At 37.5% G+C, this 16,594-nt stretch overlaps 1 protein-coding gene across 6 annotated transcripts in view; it reads left to right on the forward strand.

The window, feature by feature from the left end:
- The window catches only part of PPP4R4 (protein phosphatase 4 regulatory subunit 4), a 105,485-nt gene that overhangs the window by 72,532 nt on the left and 16,359 nt on the right, over positions 1–16,594 (forward strand). For all 6 annotated transcript variants that reach the window (XM_073895830.1, XM_025869418.2, XM_073895831.1 and 3 more), the window contains 5 exons: positions 6,476–6,581; positions 8,052–8,199; positions 11,283–11,427; positions 13,925–13,966; positions 14,060–14,134. In XM_073895830.1, the coding sequence (XP_073751931.1) occupies positions 6,476–6,581; positions 8,052–8,199; positions 11,283–11,427; positions 13,925–13,966; positions 14,060–14,134 (516 nt within the window). The remainder of the gene's footprint in view (positions 1–6,475; positions 6,582–8,051; positions 8,200–11,282; positions 11,428–13,924; positions 13,967–14,059; positions 14,135–16,594) is intronic.

Genomic DNA, 16,594 nt, shown 5'->3' on the forward strand with positions numbered 1-16,594 from the left:
AGATAAAGCTTATATTAAAAACATGATGGCCTACTATGGATAACCTTAAAATTAGAGTCAAAAGCAGGAAAAAAAAAAAAAAAGGAAAAGATTTGTACTCACATCCCCCAGAGAGTAAGTTGTCTACCTTTTTCACAAAAATTTCAGAGGTTTATTTAGCCTACAGTTCACTGTACATTTAATAGGATGTCTTCCTACCATTTTTGAAGTATGAAAAAGTTCCATATAACATGTACGTTTTAGAAACTGTTGAAAAAGTGCTTTATAGTGTCATTGTTCTCAATAAAAGGGAGATAATGAGCTCTTGTAGCCATTTCAGAAAACCAAAATCAGGGTTAGCTTCAAAGATTAAAAAGAAAAAAAAATAACGTTATTGGTGTCATTTACAACTTAAGTAAGAAACTAGGCATACGTTTCATGAACTGACACTCTACAGGTTAATTTCATTCATCAAGGCAAAGCCTAGAGCATGAAGGTTACATTATAGCTTTAATAGTCTTAAGAAATGACATCAGTGACTCCCTTACCAGAGGACAGTGCATGAGTGTGCCACATAGGAAATTTCACATAAAATTGAGCAGAATTAATGAATTATTTTATTCAGAAATTACCTATTTGAGGGCCTGCTAGGTGTCAGGCACTGTTTCAGGAGGGAGGGATATAGGAGTGGATAAGACAGAGACTTCTCCAAACGGAGCTTGTGTTCCAAAGGGTGGTGGTATCGGGATACAGAATACAACAGGATGGGTGATGTGTTTACAGATGCCGGTAAGTGCTGTGGTTTGATCTTCATTGTTTATCTCAGTGTGATGAGTTGGTTGCCATGCTGTGTTTACAAAGCTTAAGAATATATACTTACTCCATATTTTTAACTTCTCTTATCAAGAAAGAGAAATTATTTACAACACAGAATGCGAACAAAGTACCTGTAAGCCTAAGAGATTGTTTTACTATTTTCTTTTACAAGGCAGTAATTCCACAGTTAAAAGGAGATACATGATTATTATAGCACATTTTCTGTGATCAAAGAGGATGTTCTGGAGAAAAGAAAGATTTGTATTTTTAATTCCACACCTAATGGTCATAATTCATTCATTCAGCAAAATTTATTGAGTGCTTACTATGTGCCAAGCACTACTATATTTTGGGTACCAGGATACAACAATGAACAAAAGAGACAAAGGATGTATTATCACAGAACCTGAAATTCTACTGGAGACTGGTGGTAAAGCAACATACATAGATAGTATGTCGGGGTGAAGAGTACAGTGAAGCACAGTAAAGCAGGGTAGAGGGTGAGGAACATGACAGAAGGTAGTGGGATGCTATGGTGGAGATAGCGGTCAGGGAAATGTCCTTTCTGGTCAAGTAAGCTTCATGCAGAGGCTTGAACAAAGTAAAGGAGTTACCATGTGGATGAAGGACAAATGGTCTGGGCAAAGAAACTGTGGTTGCGTGAGGAGCAAGGAAGCTAGTGTGGCAGGTGGTGGAGAGGTGAGGAAGGGGGGGTGCCTGGGCCGTGATGTGGAATCTAGCTTGTATTCTCTGAAACTAGGAAAATCTTTAGAAGATTTTGAGGAATGACGTTAACTTTTTTTTCTTTTGTTGTGAAAAAATTTTAAAGATACAGAGAGGCGGAGAAGATACTGTGATGAAACCTCATGTAGAACCCAGCGAGACTGAACAATTGTTAACATTTTGCCATATTTGCTTTTTCTATTTCATTGTGCTGAGGAATTTTAAATTATAGATGTCACTGTATTTTATCTCTAAACATTTCAATGTTCATCTCTAAAAAAAGACATTCTCCTATATAATCACAGTATAATCGTTACATTTTGCAAAATGGACAGTTATTCTTCAATACCATTTCATATCCATGTAGTTCACATTGTGTTCCCCAAACATATTTTATAGTTGTTTTATTCCATACAGGATCCAATTAAGAGCCTTTGGCTATTGCCTTTGACTGTTACAACTCTTAATTGTCTTTTAATTCAGAACAGACTCCCTGTCTCCCTTTCCCCACTTCTTCATGACATTGAATTGTGGAAGAGACTTCATCATCCTGTAGAATATTCCAATTCTGAATTTGTCAGATTGCTGTTTCATGGTGTTAGCTTGTTCACCTATTCTCAATATTTCTTGTAAACGGAAAATTAGATCTAAAGACTTGCTGAGTTTTAGGTTAAACATTTTTGGCAAGAATACGTCACAGATGCTGCTTTGTATTTTATATCGCATCATCTCTGGACACGTGTTCCTCTGTAAGTGAGCTCGGAGTGGTTCTCCAGTGGTGACAGTTGTATTACCCCACTGCAAAATTATGTTTTCTCCCTTGCAAGGTGCACTGTAATCGGAAGCTGACACTGAACACTCTGAACACCAGTTTTTCATCAACCTTACACCCATTAGGTTTAGCATCCACTGATGATCCTTCCTGAATCTGTTTATATTAGAACTTGCAGAGGAGTGATTTTTAAAAATTCTATCACTTCTACATTTTTCATGGCATTCTTCTATGAAGAGATGCTTTACTTCATCCATGTGGGTAATCTGATTATGCTGAAATATATTTCCTCAGGTAATCTTTAGTTTTTTCCTCCTATGATCAATTTTCAGAGCTAGGAGTTGGTGTTAGGTACCACTTCCAATGGTGACAACTGAGTTTTGTTTTGGTTTTGTTCTCTCTTTCAGGCTCATTCTCTAATATTAAATACTGTTTTAATCAACTGCGATCATTATTGGTGTGCTCCAATTGTCACAACTTATTCAGGCTGTCTCTATGTGTTTTTGATATGATTACATTTATCTCTGATTTCTGGCCCAAAAGATAACTTATGTTATACTGTGAGGTACAAAATAGACATATTTTTTTAAAATTTTATTTTATTTTATTTTATTATGTTAGTCACCATACAGTGCATCATTAGATTTTGATGTAGTGTTCCATGATTCATTGTTTTCGTGTAACACCCAGTGCTCCATGCAGTATGTGCCCTCCTTAATACCCATCACCAAGCTACACCCCCGCCCCTCTAGAACCCTCAGTTTGTTTCTTGGAGTCCATAGTCTCTCATGGTTCATCTCTCCCTCCGATTCCCCCCCCCATTTTTCCCTTCCTTCTCCTAATGTCCTCCAGGCTATTCCTTATGTTCCACAAATAAGTGAAACCATAGGATAATTGACTTTCTCTGCTTGACTTATTTCACTTAGCATAATCTCCTCCAGTCCCATCCATGTTGATGTAAAAGTTGGGTATTTATCCTTTCTGATGGCTGAGTAGTATTCCGTTGTATATATGGACCGCATCTTCTTTATCCATTCATCTGTTGAAGGGCATCTCAGCTCTTTCCACAGTTTGGCTATTATGGACATTGTTGCTATGAACATTGGGGTACAGGTGCCCTTTCTTTTCACTACATCTGTGTCTTTGGGGTAAATACCAGTAGTGCAATTGCTGGGTCATAGGGTAGCTTTATTTTTAATTTTTTGAGGAATCTCCACACTGTTTTCCAAAGTGGCTGTACCAACTTGCATTCCCACCAACAGTGTAAGAGGGCTCCCCTTTCTCCACAACCTCTCCAACATTTGTTGTTTCTTGCCTTGTTGATTTTTGCCATTTTAACTGGTGTAAGTTGATATCTCAATGTGGTTTTGATTTGAATTTCCCTGGTGGCTAATGATGATGAACATTTTTTCATGTGTCTGTTAGCCGTTTGTATGTCTTCTTTGGAGAAGTGTCTGTTCATGTCTTCTGCCCATTTTTCGACTTGATTGTTTTTTGGGTGTTGAGTTTGAGAAGTTCTTTATAAATCTTGGAAATCAGCGCTTTGTCTGTAGTGTCATTTGCAAATATCTTCTCCCATTCTGTGGGTTGCCTCTTTATTTTGTTGACTATTTCCTTTGCTGTGCAGAAGTTTTTTATCTTGATGAAGTCCCAAAAGTTCATTTTTGCTTTTGCTTCACTAGCCTTTGGAGATGTATCTTGAAAGAAGTTGCTGTGGCCGATGTCAAAGAGGTTACTGCCTATGTTCTCCTCTAGGATTTTGATGGATTCCTGCCTCACATTGAGGTTTTTCATCCATTTTGAGTTTATCTTTGTGAATGGTGTTAGAGAATGGTCGAGTTTCATTCTTCTGTATATAGCTGTCCAATTTTCCCAGCACCATTTATTGATGAGACTGTCTTTTTTCCATTGCATATTTTTTCCTGCCTTGTCAAAGATTATTTGACCATAGAGTTGAGGGTCCATATCTGGGCTCTCTATTCTGTTCCATTGGTTTATATGTCTGTTTTTGTGCCAGTACCATGCTGTCTTGGTGATCATTGCCTTGTAATATAGCTTAAAATCAGGCAACATGATGCCCCCAGCTTTGTTTTTCTTTTTCAACATTTCCTTGGCGATTCGGGGTCTTTTCTGATTCCATACAAATTTTAGGATTGTTTGTTCCAGCACTTTGAAAAATGTCATTGGAATTTTGATCGGGATGGCGTTGAAGGTATAGATTGCTCTGGGTAGCATAGACATTTTAACAATGTTTATTCTTCTGATCCATGATCATGGAATGTTTTTCCATGTTTTGGTGTCTTCTTCAGTTTCTTTCATGAGTGTTCTGTAGTTCCAAGAGTATAGATCCTTTACCTCTTTGGTTAGGTTTATTCCGAGGTATCTTCCTTTCCTGATTAAAACTCTTCAGAGTATAGGGATAGAGGGAACATTCCTCAAGTTCATAAAATCCATCTATGAAAAACCCACAGCGAATATCATCCTCGATGGGGAAAAGATGAGAGCCTTTCTCTTAAGATCAGGAACACGTCAAGGATGCCCACTCTCGCCACTATTGTTCAACATAGTACTAGAAGTCCTAGCAACAGCAATGAGACAACAAAAAGAAATAAAATGTATTCAGATTGGCAAAGAAGAAGTCAAACTCTTTCTCTTCACAGATGACGTGATACTTTATGGGGAAAACCCAAAAGATTCCACCCCCAAATTACTAGAACTCATACAGCAATTCAGTAATGTGGCAGGATACAAAATCAGGGCACAGAGGGCGCCTGGGTGGCTCAGTTGGTTAAGCGACCGCCTTCGGCCCAGGTCATGATCCTGGAGTCCCGGAATCGAGTCCCGCATCGGGCTCCTTGCTCGGCAGGGAGTCTGCTTTTCCCTCTGACCCAGCCCCTCTTGTGCTCTCTCTCTCACTCTCTCTCGCTCTCTCTAAATAAATAAATAAAATCTTTAAAAAAAAAATCAGCGCACAGAAATCAGTTGCTTTTTTATACACTAGCAATGCAACTGTAGAAAGAGAAATTAGAGAATCGATTCCATTTACAATAGCACCCAAAACCAAAATATACATATTTTCATATGACTAGTATTTATGCATTTGAAATTCTGTTAGAGTACACAAAATGAAAGAAAAGAGTAACATGTTTTTATTTAGTTCATTTATCTAAAATTTATTGTTTAAAATTCCTGTGATGTTTCTGTTTATGCACATTTCTTAAACTTTCTGTTCTAATTCATAGTGAATATTCTCCTTTTACATTTAACACATTAAAAACGCACAGAATAATACTCAATAGTGAGAAATAGCTTGTATAAAACACGAGAGTTGGTAGCTGGGAGCACACTCCCAGCAATGTAAAGTTTTATTTTGCTTGAATTTCAAGGATCCTCTAATAGCACTATAATACTCTGAATCTTCAAGAATTAAATATTATAGTATTTATATGTAAGCCAAGATGGTGAACATGAATTTTATACTGGACACAGTATATCTGGTTGAGAGATTTTTCTCTAGTATGCAATTTGAACCCAAACCCAGGAAAGTAGATGATTGAATTCATTTAAAATTAATTAGTTGTGCCCAGTGGTGTGACAAATTCAAAAGACAAAGGAGTATATAGAACACTAGTAAGAGTTACTGACATGGTGTCCCTTGGATTTTAAGTTTTATCTGTGGTATTGACCAGGGATCTCAATGGATGACACTGAGGTAGAAGAGGCAGAAGCAAACCGGAACGATTGAAAAGTATACCTGATCATGGGATCTCTAGGGTTCTGTTTTAGAAGTGGCACATTTTTGGTGATGTATCTGACACAGGGCATGTTCTTGCAAATAGGTGTTGAATAAATGAATGACAAGGTCCAGGGAATGGCTAAGAGAATGGGTGGCTGAGATGTATTGGAGAATGTCACTTAAGCTGAAGTGGCAGAGAAAGGATAGTCAAATATAAATCAGATCTGGATGATTTGAAAATGACTGTGCCAAACTACATGAACTTTGTAATGTGATATTTTAGTTGATTTGCCTGAATGATATTAACATTAAATTGTGAAGACACTAATACGGTGATTTGAGAGGCAGACAACATTGCTCTCGCTTTTAGCCAAAACTGAAAATTGATTTGTGGAGCAAAATTATGCTATTAGATTGATTTAATTGTCTTTCTTACCTATTTCTTTAAGAATGTCTTGCCTGTTCAAAAGGCAGCTTCACGAACTCTATGCATTTTTCTGCGTTATAATCGTAAACAAGAACAGAGACATGAGGTCATTCAAAAATTAATTGAACGTAAGTAATCATTGCCTCTCATTTTGAAAAAGAGAAAGTAAACAGGCCTTAGTGAGCTCTGACTTTATCATTTTGCCATGAATAGTTAAGCTGATATTGGTAAATATCTGGAGTGTGTTTGTCTTTGAGTTTTGTAGGTTAATTTTTTTTTGGTTTTAGAAATCTATATGACAGGATCAGTCTGTGATGAATGGAAGTAATAATTGGTCTGGGCCTCCTTTAGTGAGTTTCTACACTTGAGAAATTAAAATAATGTATATTTATGTTGAAAGTCTAGTTTCTACCCTGATGAAATAGCGTTTGGAGCTAAAATATAAGTAGAATATCCATAAATGTAGTCATTTATTTTATGTTTTTATTTTAAATATGAACAGAATGAGGGGGTTTTTGGTTTGTTTCCTTGAGTAGAGTTGACAGTGCACATAAATATGAATCTGGTAAGCCTAGGTGGTTCATAATGTCTTCAAAAAATTAAGTCAATTAACAAATGCAAATTTAATTTACTAAAGGCTAAAATCAAGGTAAAAACCTTTAGTTGGAGTGTTAATTCTAGAAATAGTGGCACACACTTATATATCCTTTTTAATTACTTGTATACTTGCTTTGACCATAATGTCTTAATGTTTTTATTAAACTGTTTTCCAGCATAGGTAGGTAATGGGATTTTCTAGTTATTGGAGTTTACCATTTTAAGTATGGATCACCACTTTTCAAAAAATTAGAGTATATAAAATTCTATTTAAGAAAAACTATGCTCGGTATACTTTAATCTTTCTCTTTTTTACTCTGTTTTAATTTAATTTTCATTTTTCAGTGATAGGACCACACATTTAGAATCAGTTTTATTTTGTAACGAGATTCTGTTTGGTTTTAAATATTAAGAATTTTGCTTTTGAACATTTGTGTAATAAGGGAGAAAATAATCCTTTAAATGTTAACCTGAATTATTGTCAGTAATACAGTGTTTACATATGACTTAAACCACTTCAAGGCATTCTCATGAGAATGAGACAAAGAAAACAGTTAATTTGATTGATCAAATATAACTTCAAAGTTTGAAATTATACAAACTTGCATTTGAATTCCAACTCTGCACCAACCAGCTCTGTGACTTTAACCTCTGAATCTCCTCTCAGGAGGATAAATCTATGCTTATCCCATTGGATTGCTTTTCAGGATTAAATGTGATAATACGTTTAAAGTACGCAGCACATAATGGGTGATCAAAAATAGTTTATATGTTCAGTACTTAAAAATTACATTTTTTTTCTGGTTTTTGAGATGTCATTATTTTGGAAGTCTACAAATCTGGAGTGTATAATATGATTTTTTTTTCTCTTACCTCTTGTATTTGCTAAACAAATTGTGGATACAAAGAAACTTGTCATGGATTTTGTGTGTTTGATTTTGTCACATATAATTTCGTGTAGGAAAAATTAAACTTCTCTTTTTTGTTATTGTTGTTTCTAGAACTGGGCCAAGGAAAAAGTTATTGGAATAGACTTCGATTTTTGGATACCTGTGAATTTATTATAGAGATCTTTTCCAAATCATTTTTCTGTAAATATTTCTTTCTACCTGCTATCGAACTGACACATGATCCTGTGGCAAACGTGAGGTATGGTACCAATCCAAGAAAATACTTGAAAAAGTTGTACTTTTAAATTTATCTTCTATAATATATCTACTTATCTAATATAATGAACACATGCAAAATCTTTTTCATAGTCAGTTTAAAAAGACAAGTAAATAATTTAAACTTACTTTGAAATTCCTAGTAGTCCTAGTTAATGAGCCTCAGTAGGACTTGGAAGCATAATCTTTTTTTAACTGTCCCCAGTCTTTTGTTTAATGGGTCGAGAGGGCAGTAGTCAAAGCCAGACTGGCAGGCTTCTCCTGACACTTGGATACACACATTGACATCAGGAGAAGGTTGAGTAGATATTCTTAATTTATGGATCTTCTAAGACTAAAGAAAAAATAACTCAAAGTTGGCTTGGCGAAGTTCTGTCCATTTTTAGGGGCAATCAAGAGATTGGTTTTTGTTTTATATTTTCAGTGTAAGAAAATACAGAAAATGCCACTGCACTGGCCTCAGTATTTTGTGCATCTTATCTGTGGTAAATCACTAATGAATCTAACTATGTTGTTAACATTTTGCAAATTAAAGTTGTGAGTCTAGAAAAGCAGCTCCCAGTGTGATGAACTATCACTTACCAAGCATTTCACCAAAATTATTTGAAAGGAAATGAAATCATCTTTACCCAGGTCAATATGACTTAAAAGCATAGTACTCGCCCTAAGAGAAAGCAACCTGCCAATTCAAAAACGAAATGAAGATTAATGGAACATTGCTCCATGAAGATTGGTTATTTTGGGGGGTAAGAGATCATTGCATAGCAATTTGTCTTGGTTTCCACTCTCCTGCCTGGGCAGCTGCCAGCCCAACAAATGGGTCCAGCAACACCATATACTAATTAGCTTTTGGATACAAAAGTGTTTGCCCAACTGAATAGAGATGTGTAGATAGAATGAAAGCCATCACAGGCAAGAGTGGTGGGATCATGCAGTTAGGAGGAAGGTTTCTGGAGCCACACCACCTGAGCCGATCTCCAGCTCTCTACTGGCTGTGTGTCTTTGGGCAAGTTACATAATCTCTCTGCACACTGATTTCCTTAGTTACCAATTCGTAGGGTGTTCTGACGGATAAATACCTGAGATAATGTACATAAAGAATTTAGATTACCAGGAAGGTGTGATACCTAATCTTAAAGTCTTTATAATCTCACGGGCCCAGGATTCTCACAGAGATAAATCAGCACTATGGCTTTCTGTACCTTCTGTTGAGTATAGGTTTTCTAGACCTGCCTTGAGTTATGAAGAATGAAGTATGCATAGCCTGTTTTTGTTTTTCCTTAAGTGAATGTTTAAAATTTGAATTCACTGAGTCTAGATAATACGAAGGCTGGAAAGACTACTGGTATTGAAAGGAAAATGCAAAAAAATTCTCTTTGGGGCAACTGGGGCCTCTTAATTTAGAGAAAGCATCCCCAGGATCCGTTGTGAGCTCTGAATGAGTTTGAGACCATTATTGCTATGGACGGAGGTGAAAAATCTGGAAAAGAGCCTCTTTCGCCTTTTCACTTGAATAAAAAGCAAATCTTACGGTGTATGAAGAAGAATCCTCAACTGTGGGCTTAGCTGACAAAGCATCCTGGAAGCTCTGGGAATGGGACTTGGTTGTCTCAGGTTTGGCATAGGAGTAAAAAAATAGTGTCTGGAGAGCACTCAGATGAATGAATGAATACGGCAGCCAAAACATAAGCAACCGCCTAGCATCCCTCTCTAAAACCCGCCCTGGCAGAGTGGTAGAGAAGTAGCTTAGCGAAGCAGAGCATTTTCTGCACTGTCTTTCCTGTTCTTCCCTGGATTGCCTCTCCCCTCTCTGGCATTCTTCAGTCTGCGTGTTGTTTCCTTATCCATGCAGTATCGCCTGGGATGGTGCCTACAACTGTCCTTTTATCTTTTCTTCTCAAACTGCACATACGGCCCCGGTGATCTGTCCAGTCTCATGGCTTGCATATCATCTATGTGCTGAAGATTCCTGACGATATGTCTCCAGCATGGACATCTGTCCTGGACGGGAGCCACGTTGAGCTAGTTGCCCACCGAGCATTTCCATGGCATGTCCCACAAGCACCTCAGACTCAGTCTGTCCAGAAGTAAATCCCCGTCTCCTGCACCCACACCCACCCTTGTTCCTTCTGCAGTGGTCTCCATCTGAGCCAATAACCACTGCATCTTGCTACCTGCTCAGGTCAAAACCTTACCCCCTTTCTGCCACTCCAGCTACAGTCCCTCAGCACATCCTGCTGCTTGCAAATATAGTGAGTCCCACCACTTTTTGCCACCTGACTGCTCCTACACTCATTCAGGTGGCCACCCTCTCCCGCCTGAATTACTACTAGAGCCTCCCTATTGTTTCCCTCTGTCCCAGACCATCTACAGTCTCAGACCAGTAGTCAGATGACTCTTCCAACGTGTTAAGTCAGATCACTTCACTCCCCTGTGCAAAATTCTCCATGGCTTCTTATGGTGCTCAAAGGAAAAGCCAGGCTCCATGCAGTGGCCTACAAGGCTCTGAACGAGCTGGCCTTCTGTTGCCAGTTTGGGCCAATTGGGGGTGACAGCCAAGGCAAGCTTCCCCTAGAGGGCATTTGCGCTACTGCAGGCCCCTGCCTGTAATGCTCTTCTCCAGATGTTCACATTACTTATTTCCTCATTTTCTTTAAGCTTTGCTTAAATAATATCTTTTCAGTGAAACCTTCACTGAAACCCTCTATGACCACGTGTTTTAAAATTGTAACACCCCTCCTCTGCTACTCCCTCATCTTTCCCTGCTTGCTTTTTCTCCACAGCACTTAGCACTGTCTTGATAGACATTTTACTTATTTTCGTATTCTTCCCTACCCCATACTAGAGTGTAAGCTCCATGAGAGCAGAGGATTTGTTGGTTTCATTCACTGTTGTATCTCCCACCCAGAATAATGCATGCTTGACTCATCCCAGGCACTCTGTAAACATTTGCTACATGATAAACTCCCACGGTATCCGGAGTTTGAATTTTCTTTCAATTTCATGTTACTATTATTCTTAGTTATTAAGTGCATTCAAAAGTAAGTACTATTTAATTTATTATAGAATGAAACTTTGCTACTTGTTGCCCAAAGTGAAATCTACCCTGAAGATCCCTGCAGATAAGCATCTACTTCAGCAGTTAGAAATGTGTGTGAGGAAACTCCTCTGTCAAGAGAAAGATAAGGATGTTCTGGCTATTGTAAAAAGAGTAAGTATCACTCTTAACCACCATGTCTGCATGTCTTGCATGAAGAGAGTGTCAATCTTCACTTCCCTGTTTTAGCTTGACAGGATAGCAATATGTTAAAATACTTACATTGTTGCTAGAGTGGTATTAGTAACTGACTTGGCTGATGTGTGCTACAGCTGGTAAAGTTCCTTCCAAAGGGCACTCAGACACCCAACTTCTATAACTAGTAATACAAGCGCCATGAGAGAGAGCTTGGGACTTAATAAATACTGGCCAACCAAATGCTTCATCCACCAGACTTGATTTATAAGGGATTATAATCCAGGAAAACTTTGTTGGTAAAATTGGGGAAGTCACACTTGATAGAAATTTAGCCCTGGAAGGGCCTTCGTGATCTGTTTGATTTTTGCTTCAAAAGCTCTAGGCCTAGAGATAGTAAATGTCTGCTTGAGGTCATATTAGCAAGTGGCAGAGCTGGGGCCAGAATATAGATCTCTTACCCTGAGTGCATTCCTTTTTCAATAATGTAACATCGTGTCTTGTGGGTTTTTTGTTTGTTTTGTTTTAGCTTGGGATCTTATATGGATTGTTTGGGGATGTTAGAAACTAAAAGAGTAAAAATTTGGGTTAGTGAAGTCAAACCTGAAAATACCTTACAGTCTTCAAAAACTTTTTGCTGACTGTGTAACTAATATTTTTTATAAGATTAAGTCGAATTAAAGTGGCTACTTTTATGAATCTAAATGTGAACTTCAACTTCCTGATTTGTAATGAGAGGAATTAATTTATTAATGTCTTTAACTTAGCACCAGTGATGAGGAAAAAAAAGAATCCTTTGATTTTTTTTCCTTTTGTTTCTAGAGATCATTGCCAGATGTCACACAAGGAACTTTTTAATAAAGTGATTTGACAATTTACTATTAATTAGTATACTCTTGTTTTACTGAAATGTGAATTCCTCTTTTGCCAACTAAACTAACCAGAAATACCCAGAGTCTGGACATGCGCCTACATCTAAAAACGTATTACATGCTATATATATGATATGTAATATGTAATATATATGTATATATTATAATAATATATAATATGTATGTATATATAGTATGTAATGTTTTTTATAGTATGTAATATGTTTTTATATATGATATATATATAAGTAAAATATATTACATGTATTTGTTTATACCAGGTATTTCTGTCCTTACCATTTAATTACAAAAGTTTAGGCAATAGAGTTAACTTTCAAAGTAATAGGTAACATAAGAGGGTTAGTTACTTTTTTGAAAGAATTTATTCACTCAAAAGATAAACTGACCATATAAGTAGGGACAAAAATGATATAATTAGTGGATTATTAATCTACAATGGGTTATTCTGGACTAGAGCTCTTTAGGTATATGTCACATGAGGAAGTCAACCAATCCCATGAAAATTCTTTAGTCTAATGTTTATCAAACTGAAATCTTGGCATGGGAACCTCTGAGGAAGCTATGCAGAGCTTCGGGATAAAAATGGCATGGCTTTAGTCAGTTTTTTCAGATGGGAAGTAATTGTATTTAAAAGGGACATTTCATGGCATAAACTGTAATATCTTCAGAAATTTCAGCATAAAAATAAGGCTTCAAATAAATATTACATTTGCAATGGCTAGCTTTGGGCATAAGAATATATAAATGTACTTTATTTGGGCCATCAGAGTTACTCCTGGAGAGAAGTACTATCCTCTATCAGAGTCAGAATCCTGGGTTAGATGGACCGTTGTTTGATTGAAACAATTTGTTTCAGACTAATGTGTTCCAAAAGAGAAATACTAAATCAAGAAATACTTTCAGGGCAAAGTCTTTCTTAGTGGTTAGAATGTCATAATGGTCAAAAGTTTCTGTGGAAGGGAATTAAGGATTTTAAGCCAAATGAGAGTTTGCTTCATCTATAGTTAGCTAAAAGTTTTTTTAAAAAATTCAAAAATTATTGGGGCACCCGGGTGGCTCAGTTGGTTAAGCATCTGCCTTTGGCTCAGGTCATGATCCCAGGGTCCTGGGATCGAGCCCACATCGGGCTCCCTGCTCAGTGGGAAACCTGCTTCTCCCTCTCCCACTCCCCCTGCTTGTGTTCCCTCTCTCACTGTCTCTCTCCCTGTCAAATAAATAAATAAAAAATCTTTTTAAAAAATTCAAAAATTATCTTGTATTTCTGAAAATTCAGAGAAAAGTGGCCTTGGGGGTTATTAGAAGTTTGTTAGTTTGTGTGTGTTTAGTGTGTTCACAGTATCCCTGGAGACTTGCTCTTCTTAAGGTCAAAGTCTTCTACAAGAGCAAATGGATCCTGGCCTTCAGAGGCTGGTTAAAAATACAGAGTAAAGTTGGGAAGAACTTCAGAGATTTTCTAATTTAGCCTTCCACAGAGTAGAGAAATCTCCTCTTTGAACCTCCCTCTGGAAGGGGAGTCTTTTTGAGAAATGATTGGTTGGTTTAATTTAATTACTGCTGAATAATTTTCACAACTTTGCTTGCAGACTGTGTTAGAGCTGGACAGAATGGAAATGTCCATGGACGCGGTAAGCACACACCTTACCTTTTGCTGAAAGAATATTTTAAAATTGGCAGAAGCTCATAATGTCTCATAATTTCATTTTAAACTTTAAACTTAGTTTCAGAAAAAGTTTTATGAAAAAGATTTGTTGGATCAAGAGAAAGAAAGAGAAGAACTACTTCTTATGGAAATGGTACGTTGTTTTCGCATGCACACATCCATACTTATTCCTGATCAGTATTAGCTGGGCTTTGTTAGGAATTACTTATTAGTCATTTCCTTCAATTTCACACTGCTGTTTTTCTTCCTAAATGGTTAAAGAGGAGTCCTGATCTTTTGAAATCTCTTTTATGAACTAGAAGGAAAATTACATGTGAGAGTCTTTCAGAAAACAACCAACTTTGGGGTGCCTGGGTGGTTCATTTGTTAAGCATCTGCCTTCTGCTCAGGTCCTGATCCCAGGGTCCTGGGAGCGAACACCACATTGGGCTCCTTGCTCAGCGGGGAGCCTGCTTCTCCCTCTACCACTCCCCCTGCTTGTGTTCCCCCTCTCTCTGTCTCTCTGTCAAAAAATAAATAAAATCTTTAAAAACAAAACAAAACAAAAAAACCACAACTACTTTATTGACGTATATAATTGGCATACAATTAACTGCATATATATATAAAGTATTCAATTTGATGAATTTTGACATATGGATAATCCATGAACCTACAATCACAATGCCAAACATTTCCATCCCCTCAGAAGTTTCCTTGTGCCCCTTTGTAATCCCTATCTTCTACTCTGGTCCCCAAAGACCCCTAATCTAGTTTCTATCACTATAATATAGCTTGCAACTAGAATTTATATAAATTTGTTCGTATATAATATTTTCTGCTAATGCTTCTTTCAACCACCATAATTGTTTTGACATTCATCTGTGCTGTTGTATATATCAATAGATCATTCCTTTTTATTTCTGAGTAGTATTCCATATTACAGACATAGCACAGTTTGTTTACCCACCCCTTAATGAGCACTTGGGTTACTTCTAGTTTGGGGATGTTAGAAATAAAGCTGCTATAATGTCCACAATAGCCAAACTGTGGAAAGAGCCAAGATGTCCATCGACAGATGAATGGATAAAGAAGATGTGGTATATATACACAATGGAATATTATGCAGCCATCAAAAGGAATGAGATCTTGCCATTTGCAACGACGTGGATGGAACTGGAGGGTGTTATGCTGAGTGAATTAAGTCAATCAGAGAAAGACATGTATCATGTGACCTCACTGATATGAGGAATTCTTAATCTCAGGAAACAAACTGAGGGTTGCTGGAGCGGGGGTGGGGTGAGAGGGATGGGGTGGCTGGGTGATAGACATTGGGGAGGGTATGTGCTATGGTGAGTGCTGTGAATTGTGCAAGACTTTTGAATCACAGATCTGTACCTCTGAAACAAATAATGCAATATATGTTAAGAAAAAAAAAGAAGATAGCAGGAAGGGAAGAATGAAGGGGGGGAAATCGGAGGGGGAGATGAACCATGAGAGATGATGGACTCTGAAAACCAAACTGAGGGTTCTAGAGGGGAGGGGGGTGGGGGGATGAGTTAGCCTGGTGATGGGTATTAAAGAGGGCACATTCTGCATGGAGCACTGGGTGTTTTTTTTTTTTTTTTTAAAGATTTTATTTATTTATTTGAGAGAGAGAATGAGAGATAGAGAGCACGAGAGGGAAGAGGGTCAGAGGGAGAAGCAGACTCCCCGCTGAGCAGGGAGCCCGATGTGGGACTCGATCCCGGGACTCCAGGATCATGACCTGAGCCGAAGGCAGTCGCTTAACCAACTGAGCCACCCAGGCGCCCAGGAGCACTGGGTGTTATGCGCAAACAATCATGGAACACTACATCAAAAAATTAATGATGTAATGTATGGTGATTAACATAACAAAAAAATTTAAATTAAAAAAAAGAAATAAAGCTGCTATGACTATTAATAAAGAAGTCTTTGGATGGACATATGCTTTATTTTCTTTTGGGGAAATACCTAGGAATGTAATAGCTGGATCATATGGTAGGGCATGCATGACTTAAAAACAAACAAAAACTGTGCCATTTTACATACCCGTCGGCTGTGGGGGAGGGCTTCAGTTACCCCGTGTCCTCTTAGCTTGATAGGGTGAATATGTAATCGTGTCTCATTGGGCTTTCAAATTGTATATCCCTGATGCCTAATGATATTGAACATCCTTTTGTTTGTTTATTGGTCTTTATCTCTTATTGGATGAAGTCTGTTTTCAGATTTTTATTAAATTTTTAAAAAAGATTTTATTTCGTTATCTGAGAGAGATAGAAAGCATGAGCAGGGGGGAGAGGGAGAAGCAGGCTCCTCACCGAGCAGGTAGCCTGAGCTGGGATCACGACATGCCGAAGGCAGATGTTTAACTGACTGAGGCACTCAAGTGCCCCTGTTTTCAGATTTTAAAGTGGATTGTTTTTCTTCAATTATTGAGATGTAAGGGTCCTTTATATACTCTGAATACTACTTCTTTGTCAGATACACATTTTATGAGTATTCTCTTGGAGTTTGTGGCTTATCTTTCACTTAATGGTGTCTTTTGAAGAGCACTTTTTAATTTTGATGAGGTTCGACTTAACAGTATTTT

Source organism: Callorhinus ursinus, unplaced genomic scaffold (assembly GCF_003265705.2).
Source record: "Callorhinus ursinus isolate GAN/ISIS: 27379988/994484 unplaced genomic scaffold, GSC_fseal_2.0 scaffold8, whole genome shotgun sequence".
NCBI lineage: Eukaryota > Metazoa > Chordata > Mammalia > Carnivora > Otariidae > Callorhinus > Callorhinus ursinus.